The 14,557-nt window shown below is 30.7% G+C and overlaps 1 protein-coding gene across 1 annotated transcript; it reads left to right on the forward strand.

The window, feature by feature from the left end:
- Window positions 1–9,986: 9,986 nt before the first annotated feature.
- On the forward strand, window positions 9,987–14,136 carry LOC107474713 (cytochrome P450 93A3-like). Its single transcript, XM_016094356.3, has 3 exons — window positions 9,987–10,523; window positions 11,937–12,367; window positions 13,368–14,136. The coding sequence occupies exons 1-3, from the start codon at window positions 10,037–10,039 to the stop codon at window positions 14,004–14,006; spliced, it is 1,557 nt and encodes a 518-aa protein (XP_015949842.1). The 5' UTR covers window positions 9,987–10,036; the 3' UTR covers window positions 14,007–14,136.
- Window positions 14,137–14,557: the final 421 nt, after the last annotated feature.

Here is a 14,557-nt window from a genome sequence, read left to right on the forward strand (position 1 = left end):
TGTGTAAAGCCCAGTGAAAAGCTAGGCCTTTTGGGACTCGGGGTCTAGCACTGTGACTTATTCGGCATCACGGTCTATAGGGGTTCCATTTCCAAAGGATTGCTGTATTTCTTCTGTTCAACTTTTACCAATATCTCCTCGACTTCTGGACACTGCACGAAGTTCAAATCAAAATCTTTGCATCGAAGTCAACAAAATAAGGCAAGTCAGTTATCACTCTAATGTAAGTCACATGTAAATCAAGATATATCCATTACATATCTACAACAGAGATAGAGCTTACCTGTCAAAATCATATTCAGTTACTTGCCCTATTACTGTAGAAGGTGTAATTGGATCAAATTGCGGCCCATCAAACTGTTCGGCATCCTGATTTAGGTGCTCACCTGTCAGGCTTGAGCGTGATCAAATAAACGGCGCTTTGGAATAACATGTGGCACGTGGTCGTCGTCATCGGAGTCAGAAACAACTGCACTTCTCTTCTTGCGCGTCTCGGCAACACGTGCTGTATGGCTGCCTTTACCGAATTTGGGTCTGACGACGAGCAGCTTTCTTCGGGTGCCTATCTTGCTTTCTTGAATATGGAATATACACAAAATTATCATGCTTTTAGAAAGAAACATTTATGGTATATACTCGCATACAAATCTATGACCATAACAGAAAATTCACTTCGTAAGAAACATCAATAGTAGATCGTAGTAACTAATTTATGATGCCAACACATGTAGACACTAAGATGAACTCACCCCTCGTGGTTCTGTAGGGCTTCCAGGAAGTTTTGATTCACATGTCTTTGATGGTGTTTCAACTGGTTTCTTATAGTCCATATTTTTAACAGATGCCTCATTGCATTCCTGTGTACATTAAGCGACAATTCTACATACCAACTTTAATTAGTTCGACATACAAGTACACTGTTGTGGAACTTATAAAGCATCCAAATTCTATAGGAGCATGAGTCCATTTGTGCAATTAAAAATAAACACCAGAAGTTATATTCTAATCTAAACGCCTATGACTTTAATGTTGCCCGTGCTTTAAATTGCAAAGGACACATTATCTTTTGAGCCGCTTTACTCCTGCATTCTCTCTTTCTGCTCTTTTTTTTAGCTGCATATTCTCCCCCCTTCTTCCTGGTTCGCAATTTTGGATCCTCTCAAAATTTGGCCCTCTTTCCGATGGGACCCTAACATCAAAGGGTCAACTGAGCTTACGAAACGCTCATCCAAAAGCCCAAGGTAGAAAATAATAAATGTCTTAGGTTGATTATATTATAATAGAGAATATATCATTCATCCTAGTACCTGATTAATTACATTGTTTGCCTTTTTTTCAAGTTCTGATGCAGTCCATGCAGTCAACCATGGCTCCGGTTCTCGACAGCGCTCTAGTGGCCCATGCCTTAGCCGCTGAAAGTACAAGAGCTAGATGGAAAGATTGTACGGTTTCTTAGTTCATCATTACTGCAAGTGGGCTAAATAACTAAATAAACAATTAAACTTACCATTAGGGCAAACATGCAGCCACCACAAGTTTCAAGCTTCTTATTTTGGTGTGTTTCAATCGCCTTCCCTAGCCACTTGAATGTCTTCTATGCCCAGTTAAATTTGCTTGGATCTGAGACATCCAAAATTGGAAGAATGTGCCATGGAGAAATCATTTGTTGGCTGGTTGGACACAGGAACGTCTTTAAGACCACCAATATGAAGTATCTTCTAAAATTAATCCTATCCTCTTCTGTTTCCATAGGACATGCATAAACAAAGTCGCGCAGCTGAGTGGTTGTCTTCTTTTTAAATTGCTCTTTGATTTCCTGGTGAGCCAGATTTTTTTTTCTATTTTTGGAATGTCAGCCCCTACATTTCATATTGAAACAAGCAAATAGAATAAATTTAACCATACCTAAGAGCAAAACCCACAGCAAAATATATGACAACAAATTCACAATTTAATATAAGGAGCTGACCATTAGAGGGTATCCCTAACGCCCTTCCTATTAACTCAGAACTAACTGGAATGTCACCGACATCCACTATAAGTGTGTCTGTCTCCACATCATAAGCTCTAGCCAGTTGAATCATTATCGTCTGCTTGACTGTCCAGTGAGGAATCTGCTTCACAAAGTCAAACCCAATAGAATCAATCTCAGCTAGCTTCGCATCGGCATTCATTTCTTGCAAGTGGGTTATCATCCCATTGATGTAGCATGGAGAACATTGCGTCTCCACTAATTTTTGTTAAGCAACACAATACAAGTTATTAGAAATAAAAAGAATCAAACATTTGTTAACACAAAGCACTGCTTACCTTTTTTCCCATTAAAATGCTGTTCAGCAGGTGAAAATCAAAGCAGATTCTTGCCTGTCAAGAAACATTCAACCATAACTCTTGATACAAAACACACATTATCATTTGACTACAATTGCAAAAACAGCCAACAAAAAAAAAAGAAATCACTGGCAGCCCAACAAAACGTCCTGCGCAATTCAAGTAAACAGCAAAGAGCCTGACATTAGTCATAACATGCTCCATATAACATAATGAGTTAAAAAATTGGCCTTCCGATTACAAAATGAACCCACCCAATTACTGATAACAATTACTTATTATTATTAACATTGTAAATTATTAACAGAAAATAAATCCTTCATAACTGCTGTAGGTCAACTCAAAAACGTAAATTGTTTCACCTTCATATATTATATTAGTATGCTCGCATTATTTAGCAAAATCTCAAAAGGAAACAAAAATTTTTTCTGTATAACTATGTATTATTATCTAAATTTTAAAACATTTCTCTACAACATCCAAGATTGATAATTATATATTCATACATACCTAGACATGATACATGATACAACTATAGTTTTTACAACCAATCTTACTCATATCTACTTAAGCCACCGCTAAAAGCCATCTCATTTTTTGCATCAATCTTTTCGTAAAAATTGAACATCCGTAATTAATTGAAATTAAAGGTCAATTAAATGAACCAGGAAAGATATAAAGAAAAGAATACTAAAATATCAATCACAGGCTCCATCAAATTTCAAACATGTTTGCTTTAATCCAAGGATCCATGAACCACGTGATATTACTATCCATGCTGTTAATTAAAAAAACAAAATATGAAAATCACCATCATAACACCCACAGTCGTGTGCAGTAAGAGTATATAGGCAGTTTAAAAAAAATCAAGTAAAACAAGGTTCTAGGAAGCATAGATGTTCACCAAAAGAAGTCCTAATATTGCCAGCTTGCTAGGCTCCAATGATTTGCAATGTCAGAAATTACTACCTAAATGATGTAGATCATATCACATTTTTTCATCCATCCTTTCTTACAAAATTGAACACCCGTAATTTATAGAAATTAACGATCAATCAAATGAACCAGAAACAGACAACGAAAACAATACTAAAATATCAAGCATGGCTCCAACGAATTTCAAACATGTTTGCCTTAATCCAAGGATCCATGAACGATCTGATATTACTATCCATGCTATAATTTAAAAAAGAAATATATCAAATCAACAGCATAACACCACACAGTCGTGTGTAGTAAGAGTACATAGCAATTTAAAAAAAAATAAATGTTAAACAAGGTCCTTGGAAGCATAGCTATTAAATTTGAAGTTCTAATTACGTAAGTCACCAAAACAACACCTAATATTGATTGCGATGGTTATCAAATATGCTAATCAACATGTAAATAGAGTCTTTGCACGGTTAGACTCAACGCCAATAGTACTTTCACTTATATCCATTCCAATCAAATGGATCAAATGCAAGTGGACATGTGAGAATTAAGTAAAATACAATTTTAGCTAATACTAGAAAATTGTCCATAGATCCCAAATTATACTTACAATTTTTTCTTAAAATAAACCAACAGGATTCCAATCCAAGCCTATCTCTTCTATATCAAATATTCATAATCAGAGTATTTAACAGTTTCTAAATTTTGACAACCTCTTAGGTCAGGTTTTGGAATGAAAAAAAAATTTTTAACATTGTCAACCAACTTGCAAACACCTGAAAAAAATTTTCAACCATACGTTAATGAATAAAATGAGAATTAAAATGTAGTGAGAGTACATAGGCAGTAAGAGTACAAAGGCATAACACCCATAGTCGTGTGCAGTAAGAGTACATAGGCAGTTTTAAAAATAATCAAGTTAAAAAAGGTCCTTGCACGCGTATCTGCTTAAAAAATTGAACTTCTAAGTACCTAAATCACCAAAACAAGTCCTAATATAACCAAAACAAGTCCTAATAAACGGTTATCGATTTACTGACGTTCAATCTGGGAAGAGAAACACACCCCACAGCTTCTCTTGTTGCACCCAGTAATGACTCCAACCAATGCCAACATGCAACGGCTACAACCTAGGGAGACTGCGGTTAGAGGCCAACGCCGGTGGTTTCTGGGTGACTTCCACTCGACGGGGCCAGGGATTCTCCTATGCTACTAGTGGTCTTCGCAATGGAGGCGCTGGCGGATGCTCGGTACGACGATTGGCAGGATGAACTACGGGTAGCAGCAAAAAAGGAGCGACTAATGAGGGAAGGTCCTCCTTCATCAATGCCGTTCGAAATAGCAGTGAGGGAAGGCTAACGTTTCCTTTCCTGAAGGGTGTTCGAAAGTTAGGGAAGGGGAAAGGTTTTGACTGTTGGGTCAAAGAAAGGGGGAGTGGATGGATGATTACAATGGTATTAATTAAGATAATTAAAAGTAGGATTTAAGATAGGGGGTGTTTACGAGTATACCTATGTTATTAATCTAATTGGGCTAATTATTAAGGCCCGTTATTCATATTTTTCACCAAAGTCATTGTCTCCCTAGCATCTCCCATTTCATTATCTACCTATACTTTTCTTTTTAAATTTATCTTTCCTTTTTAAATCGTTATTCACATTGTTCATTGTATACATTATTCTCCCTTATACTTAGTTGACCGATTTATAGGGCAGTTATATTCGAACTTTACCTAGCCGGTCTTTTGAATAAACTACCATTTATACCCATAAATTTTGCAACGCTGACAAAAGTACCCATCAAACAAGAAAACTAATGTTGTACTATGAAAGATGGGTTCCGTGTGCCAATAATACCCAAACCTTGATTTTTTGTTAACTTTTTAATAAAATTTCCAAATTATCCCTTCTATCATCTTCCCCAATTTCTGAATTTTACAACCCTCGCCATTCGTCTCCCTATGCCACCGCTAGCCATCATCCCGTCGAGACCCTAGCACCTGATGTCTTCCTCCAATCTTTATCCTCAACCTCCATCTCTCTTTTTCCGATCTCAATTTGTTTTCCAAATCTAAATCCAAATCAATTTTAACATCATTACCCTTGTTGTTTCCTTCTTCTTCGGATGCAACAACAATACTCAGAAAATTGTTGTTGTTGCAATATACACCATAAAGCACACCCTTTTCAAGCTCTTCAACCTGAATATTGTTGTTCTTCTTATTCCACAGCAACAAGTAGTAGAGTTCAGAGCCGACAAGAGGCCGGCGGCCATGGTTCCTTTTCAACGGTGACTCCAAACACTGCTCAACGGCGTTGATCTGTAGAAAAAAAGGGCTATTGTTGGAGTATCTTCATGTCATTTGGTGGACTGATATTCACGCCACAGCCACAATGCCGTCGCCGCTCAGGCTAGGCTTCTGAGGCCACCACATAACCCTCTAGAAGATTGTGGTGGTGGTAACGTTAATGTTGAAGGATATTGTTCCAGTTTGAGTACTGGCGAACAAGGAGGGATGATGGTGGCGGACTACATAGATGAGGATGAGCTTCTGAACATGCTAAGTGTGATCGAAGACATGGCCAAGGGAATGCAGGATGAAGAAGGACCCACACTCTCAAGCCCACCTTCGACGACGACATCATCTGCAAACGCTGCTCCTCCGACGAGTTCCCAGCGAAGCTTCTTCTCTGCAATAAATACGATCGAGGCTATCACATCTTCTGTCTCTGACCTATCATTCCTTCCTTTCCAAAGGCTCTTGGTTCTGCCTCTCTTATTCTCACAGTGACACCAAAAAAATCAAAATATATGTTTTGTTTTTGTTAATTTTAAACTTCTTTTTTTTTCTACACCAGATCTACGAAGTCATAATATTTGAACAATAGTATAGATAATAATCTACAGCTTTTAATCTTTTTAATTTTTTGGTGGCTGACAATAATGGAGGAAGACGAAGGGTGAAGGTGGTGAAAGTTTAGAATTTGGAGAAGAAGATAAAAAGAGTAATTTGGGAATTTTATTAAAAGGTCAACAAAAAATAAAAAAATCCAACTTTTATGGGTACAACGTTAATTTTTTTGTTTGATAGGTATTTTTATCGACGTTTACAAAATTTATGGTACAAATGGTAATTTATTAAAACGACAAAAAAATACTATCATAAATCTTATTATTAGACCTGTCCGTATAGAAAAGAATGGAAGTTTTATCTTATGACATATACGTACATAGATAGGACCATGTAGTGAGGAAATGAAGGACCACATGACTTCCTGAGGTACGCAGAAATCAGAAAAGAAACAAGAAGAAAAATGAAAGGATCACTATACTACTACGTCACTGCTTATTACAAGTTACAAGTAGGAAGGAAACAAAAAAGGGGAAAAATATTTCTTAATTTGTACGGAATTCCCAAAAAAAAAAAAAAACAAATGTTAGGCCACTACATTTATTATGAATTAGAGAATTCATCACTTTCATGCTTTGATACTTAATCGATTTTTATATTTTAATTCCTATAAATAAGAGTTATTTTAGTTTTAGTATATCTAAAATAATTTAGTATTTCAACCTCGTACTATCTTCAGTACTACTTCCCCGGCATCTAAAGCTCTCATCAACTTTACTTTCTAGTTTGTTGTTTTTGGGCTTTGGTTGGTGTTGGTGGTTTTGCAATTAAAATTTATTTTAAATCTTAAGAATAAATTAAAATTAACTCGACTTAAACGTTTATACTATTTTTAAAATTTTTTAAAAACGATTGGGACAAAAAATATTTTTTATCCAATAATTCATATTTTTAATCTGCACGAACATACATATCCACTTTAGTTTGACATTGGAGGTGGTAAATGCTAATTATTGAACATATGTTTATTTACTTAGTATATGTATGTATATACCATGAATCATGATATATACATCGTTTTTGTGGGCAAGATATCACCAACCGATCGAAGAATTTGTGCACACGAGTTTTTTTATAACATGATTTTTTAGGAATATCTACATAAATTTATTTACATTATTTTTAAAATATTTTTTTTATTAATGCTATGTCAGTAACATTATTTATTTGGTAAAATATTAGAATTAATCATTCAGTTTTAGCTAAATCAACTATTATTTTCAAATCATCAAAAAAAATACTAAAATATACAAAAATTTGTAATAAAATGTATAACCTACAAAGACATTTAATCCATATCCATATATTTATTATATCTCACCGTTATAAACAATACAATAAATTTATAACTTCAATAATTAATTTGTTAATTTCTATAAATAACTCATTAAATATAATAAACATTCATATTACAAATGTAATAATAATATTAATAATCATAATAAATTTTACGTTACAAATATTCAAATTCCATACTATTTGAATTATTTATATAAGTTTTTAATCACTGTTCCTTCAAATGACATCAAATTTAGCACGAAAAATTTATTTTTAAACTACACAACATCTCAAACTTATTCAATAGAGCATTATTCTTTGGACAATATTACCAAACAAAAAGACAATTAGTTTATCAAAGTTCGCGTAGTTTATCTATGGAAAATATTAACACCCACAAATGAAGAAGAGTCGCTTTGCTTAGTAATGATTATATTAGATGAAAAGGTACAAAACAAACATATTTATTATATTTTTAAATTGAATTTACGAAAAAAAATACTTAAATTATTTTTGCTTTTTATACTTTTTATATTATTTTATAATACTTTATATATAATTGTATTTTAATATCGTTAAAATTATACTTCTTTTAATATGCTATTCATTATTCCTTTTTAATTAATTATTAACTATGATTTATTAACACTGCGGAGAACACATATTTATATAATTGTGAAGAGAAATATGATGAACAAATTCAAACAATTGTTACAAGAAGAAAAAGTCTATATTATAAAAAATTTAAAAATAAAAGATGCAAATGATCTGTATAGGTCAATTAAAGATATAATGAAAGCAAACTTTTTACTCACAACTGTAAAAGAAATTAAAGATCTAATTTTGAACATTTTTTAAAATTATTTTAAATTTGCATTACTTGAGACATTGTCTGATAGAGTGGGTAAAAAAAATACTAATAGGTAATTTTATTTTATACTATTTTAATTATTCTTATTAAAAATAATTTATTCAAAAAAAATCTACACATTTTTGTTTTTTTATTGTAGATGTCATTGAAAAACTACATCAAGAGATTAAGAAGAAAGAAAATCATATAAATTCAAGACACATCTTTAGAAGAAAAATATACATGCAAAGATGGAACAAACAACATAATAGAAAGTGCATACAACTCAACAATTCATAAATAACATCCATTCACAAGAACCTACGATAGAAAGAAGAAAACAATAATTTTAACAATAACCAATAAAGAAAAAGGAGAATGAGCGCCACATAAGAAGACTAAGTTTATCAACTAAAACAAATACAAAAATCAAATCACCAAATAAAAATATCACTTTGTACAACTCGAACATTCAAATCTTTTGTACTACAAATTATTTTAAAGAAAACACCTTTTAAATTTAACTTTAGTTACACATATTTAATTTAATTTTATAAGACATAACCATTTTTAATATTTATTATATACTATTATTAATTTACCGTCCGCGCATTGCGCGAATCTCATTCTAATTAATTTTAATTTACAAGCTAACTACACATTAAGGCCTTATCATATCCCAAGTACCAAATTTAATCAAGTATATATAACTGTAAAGTATGTTTTTTTTCTTTCTATTTTTTAAAAAATTCAATATACTTTTAATGTTTAATTATTTTAATTTTATTTTTAATATTTTAAATATATATGTTTCAATTATAACTTTAAAACAATACATTTTAAATTTTTTATTGTTAAAAAAAATCACTTTTACTATACAATGTAAGTGTTAGCTTATACACTTAAAAATTGTGGGTTCGAATCTTTCTATCTTTAGTAAAAAAAATATTAAGAAAATCACCCACTTAACTTATCTTAATATGTTTTGTAGACTATTTAAATTGAGAGGTGATACTAAATTTAGTGATGTGTTATATTTTATCATAGTGTGATGTATACACTAAAATTTAGTTATTAAATCAGTTATTCGAATAAAATAATATAAAATATACATTAAAAATAAATTAAATAATATATTTATTTATACACAAATAAATAATAACTAAATTTTAAGATGTACATAATATTTTTTTATTTTATAGATATTTTGATCATTAACCCAATCACATACATAGTATAAACACATAATTAATTGGAGTATACATAGTATGCTTTATTGGAAGTCTTGTACTTAATTCTTGAGTATCATATAAATAAATAAATAAATAAAAGCTCTAACACACAAATAAGAGATTGGCTTCATTAAATAGATAAGCTTTGTTTAATTTAGTTTGTTATCCAATTACATCATGACAAAGTCTATAAAGTCAGCTATTTTATTAAAATTTGACTAATACTTAATAAAAAAAATAAACAACTTTATACCATTAAATATAATATTACATCATTAAAAATACTAATAATAATTAATCGATGATTATAAATTACAAAATTTGTTAATCCTAACATTCCTCTCAAATCATTAATGAATGAAATGCATATAATTAACGGCATCTAACATAAATCATTTAAAAAATGTTCAAAATGTTGTAATAGCTCTAGTTGGCCACTATATAAGAATAGCTAAAACTGTAGGTTCTTGGCTCACATACACATTTGAATTTCAAACATCAATGGCTGATTTTGGTACCTATTCCCTATTACTTCTCATTTGGGTAGCCTCAACCTTGTTTCTAAGAGTAATCTTCAGCAAACATGGCATAAATAACGGGTCACGAAACCTTCCACGAAGCCCTATAGCCCTTCCAATCATAGGACATCTCTACCTTCTAAGGAAGCTTCCTCACCAATCATTTCATAAGATCTCGACACGTTATGGCCCTTTGGTTTATCTCTTGTTTGGTTCAAAGGCTTGTGTCCTTGTTTCTTCACCTGAAATGGCAAGGCAATGCCTCAAAACCCATGAAACATGCTTCTTGAACCGACCTAAGAGGACCAACCTTGATTACATCACATATGGTTCCTCGGATTTTGTTTTGGCACCTTATGGACCTTATTGGAGGTTCATGAAGAAGCTTTGTATGACTGAACTCCTTGGTGGCCGTATACTCCAACAGCACCTTCCCATCAGAGCTCAGGAAATAAGGCTATTCTTGACAGGTTCATATACTTTATTTCTAATATTATATTGGGAGTAAATGTTTTTTCAATTTCTGGCCATTGATTCGAATGACAAAACCGTCTTCTACAATTCAAAAAGTGCTATTTAGTCTCTAATCAGTTAAATAATTGATCTAAAAGTAATTACTGATATATCAGTAGGTCACCATTTATAGAAACTACTTAATCCAATTATTTGAATAATAGTTAAGACGGATTAGATTAATTATTTAAATGATTGGAGACTAATTAAAAATTTTAAATTGTGAAAAATCACTTTATTTTTTGGGTAAATGTTATTTACTCTAATATTTGTAGATAAAATATAAAAAAATGACTTTTAGTTTGTCATTTTTAATTCTAACATTTCTCATATTTTTTAGAATTTAATGTTTATAATTGAGAGTTTAAGATTAAAAATTTATGACTTAATATTTAGAATTTAAGATAAATTAAAATAATTTTAAAATATTTTATTAATGTTAACTGAAAAAAGTTAATTCATGACATTACTCATATTTGTGTTAAATACCATTATTCCAATCTTTTTAAATTCGTGACCGATTTTTTATAAAATTTATTTAACCTATGTTATATACTATATAGTTAAGATAAGACATAAATATAAAGGGAGAGAGAAAAAAAATGTTTCTTTTTTCTTCAATCCATAGTATGCATTTACTTTCAAAAACAGAATACAAATATAGAGTAATAAAAAGTAGAAAAAAAAGTTGTATGTCATCTCTATTGTAGGTTTTAAAAAGTATATAAATTAAATACATAAAATTTGAGTCATGATTAGACACAACATGACATGCATACCTATCTCTATGTTCAAATATATTTCTGTATTTATATCTTTCTATTCATATCTTATGAAATCAAGCATAATCTTATAAAATATAAGATGCAAAAATTTGTATATTAGAGCACATTATAAAATGTCTTGTTGTACTCTTTAATTTTAGTTTTAAATTTGCGTTTTTATTTCTATCTTATTATTTTAACCACTAAATAATACATAGATCGTACCATATGATATTCAATAAGGACAATATTCAAATTGGCGGGTGGAAGTAGATGGAATATTAGAAAAGGGCTAAAAATTAATTTTATAATAAAATAAGACAAAAATAAAAAATTTAAGAAATTAAAATAAAGTTTGTATATGATATATATGAAAAAATATTAAAATTAGGGGACCATATTGCCTCCTTCCTCACAACCATAGAATACAAAAATAAAGAATATATAATAATTATATTTTATATGTATTTAAATATAATTTTTTAGAAAATAGAATTCACAACACATGTAATTTATTTTTATTCCTTGTGTGTATTCTCGTTACACTTTGACTATGTAAGAGTAAGCACCATTCAACAATGTTGTATTCATATTTGTGTAACATAGGTATGATGAAAAAGGCAGAGATGAGAGAAGAGGTGAATGTTGGGTCAGAGCTAGCTATGGTTGCAAACAACATAATCACAAGGATGGCTTTGAGAAGGAGGTGTTGTGATGTTGGAGGTGAAGGCCACCAACTCATTGAGCTTGTGAAGGAGATGACTGAGCTTGGTGGCAAGTTCAACTTGGGAGACATGTTCTGGTTTGTGAAGATGTTTGATTTGCAAGGGTTTGGAAAGAGGCTTGAGAGTGTTAGGAGTAGGTATGATGCTATAATGGAGAGGATCATGAAGGAGCATCAAGATGCAAGAAGGAATAGAAAGACTATTGGAGATGAAGCAGTAGTGAAGGATTTGCTTGATGTTTTGCTTGATATCTATGCTGATCAAAGTTCTGAGATTAGATTAACAAGAGAAAATATTAAAGCCTTCATTATGGTAAGTAACAATAGATATTTTCACTAAAAAAATGTTACTTCTATTATATTTTTTATACACTCTATATAGTAATATATATTAAATTATAGAGTAAATATTTAAATCGGGGACATTTTTGTTCAACCAATAAATTTAATTTTTTAAAATCCTCCAAAACTTATTCTCATTAGATAAATTAATCCCTCTATCACTTTTAATAAAATTTTTAATATGTGTATTAGACAAATAAAATTTTAAAAAGTTTTATTTTTATTGTAAGACAAGTAATTTTTAGAAAAATATTACTATAAGCCAAATAATTACTCTTCCATCAAAATAATACATAAATTAATTTTTTGATAAAATTAATTTTTGAAAATTTTAAAAAAATAAAAATTTATTAAAAATTAAAATATTCGATATGAAATTCTTTGAGTACTAAATTAGGGTGTTTATTCTAAATTATAATATATTATCTTGAAAACATTAAAAATACATAGGAGAATGTTAACAAAATAAATAGAAAGACATATATTTTTACATAAAATATTATGTTAACTTACATATTATTTAGAAAAAAAATGAAAATCAACTCTATTTTTTAGTCAACAATCATCTAATTTCGCATTCTTTCTTAATACAATAATAACCCAAATAATTAGCCTTTTAACTTATAATAAGTTAAAAATTCATAGCTAATTGTCCTTGTATAAAGTTAATAGTTATGAATGGTTAAATTATAATTTAATTAAATTTTTTAAATTATCTAATAATTTTTAAATATTAACTTTACCTAAAAATAACTGCAGGTGAGTGTTTATCTTATACTAATTGGGTGTGGAGATTACTCCAATAATGTAAATTCTATATCTCATCAAATGGTAAATATTGTGTCGTGCACATGATCATATACACAAATAACGCAATTCATGTATTAAAGTGGAACAGATCATGTGTATATGATGCTTTAATATACTAAAGTGGAAAATTAATTGAAGTAATTGATCAAAACATTTGGCAGAACATGATTGGTGCTGGAACAGAGACATCGGCAGTTACAATAGAATGGGCATTATCTGAGTTAATAAACCACCCAGAAATGATGTCAAAGGCAAGAGAAGAAATCGATTCAATAGTTGGTAAGAACAGATTGGTAGAGGAATCAGATATTCAAAATCTTCCCTATCTTCAATCCGTAGTAAAAGAAACAATGAGGCTTCACCCAACTGGACCCTTAATTGTGAGACAATCAACTGAAGATTGCAACGTTAATGGATACCATATTCCATCAAAAACCACTGTGTTTGTGAATGTTTGGAGTATTGGGAGGGACCCAAGTTACTGGAAGGACCCACTCGAGTTCATGCCAGAGAGGTTCATGAATGAAGAGGGAGAGAGTGAGTTGGATTTGAAGGGACAGAATTTTGAGTTGTTGTCGTTTGGTGCTGGGAGAAGGAGTTGTCCTGGTGCTGCATTGGCTTTGAATGTTGTTCATACAACGTTGGCTGCTATGATTCAGTGCTTTGAATGGAAGGGTAATAATGGGATTGTTGATATGGAGGAAGGGCCTGGAATGGCACTTCCTAGGGCACATCCCTTGTTGTGTATTCCTGTGGTTAGACTCTCTCCTTTTGAGAAGACTCGGTTTTCATTTGATTAGATAATATTTAGTTTCTGTATCTTGATTATTAGTGAATAAAGTATATGTGGACTTACCTAAAATGTTAAAGAAATTGTGAAATGTATGTAGTCTAGTGTGCAATAAAATAGAGTTCAATATGCTCTTCTCATATGTTAGCCAAGGAGAAAATGTAAACAAAAAATAATTTATCTGATTTGAACCAATATTCAAGTTTGTGTTTATTTAGATACTAATAATTAAATCTAAGGATGAACAGAAAAAGTGTATGTGGGTGAGAAATTAAAGAGTATTGTTATTTTGGGAATTTAAATTTATTTAAAAGAAAGGAAAAAATAACTCAAATTTATAGGCGAGAAGGATTAAAATAACTAAGAATGATTAGAAATCATATTGCTTAACTAATGATTGTAAATTATTATGTACTTAAAAATAAAACACTAATTTAGATGTACAAATATTATTCTTTGAAATAAAAAACACAGTTAAAACTTATATGTAAATCATTTTGCGAGTCTATTATAATGTTGTTGTCCCATTTTTCTTTTCTTTTTTTCTTTTTTTTTTTTGGT

This window comes from Arachis duranensis, chromosome 2 (assembly GCF_000817695.3).
Source record: "Arachis duranensis cultivar V14167 chromosome 2, aradu.V14167.gnm2.J7QH, whole genome shotgun sequence".
Taxonomy (NCBI): domain Eukaryota; kingdom Viridiplantae; phylum Streptophyta; class Magnoliopsida; order Fabales; family Fabaceae; genus Arachis; species Arachis duranensis.

What these genes read in the sequence shown, in the direction of transcription:
- LOC107474713 (XM_016094356.3), top strand. Translation starts at nt 10,037, where the DNA reads ATGGCTGATTTTGGTACCTATTCCCTATTACTTCTCATTTGGGTAGCC. An exon ending in AATAAGGCTATTCTTGACAG is followed by an intron (nt 10,524 to 11,936) that starts GTTCATATACTT and finishes TGTGTAACATAG; the next exon opens with GTATGATGAAAAAGGCAGAG. An exon ending in ATATTAAAGCCTTCATTATG is followed by an intron (nt 12,368 to 13,367) that starts GTAAGTAACAAT and finishes AACATTTGGCAG; the next exon opens with AACATGATTGGTGCTGGAAC.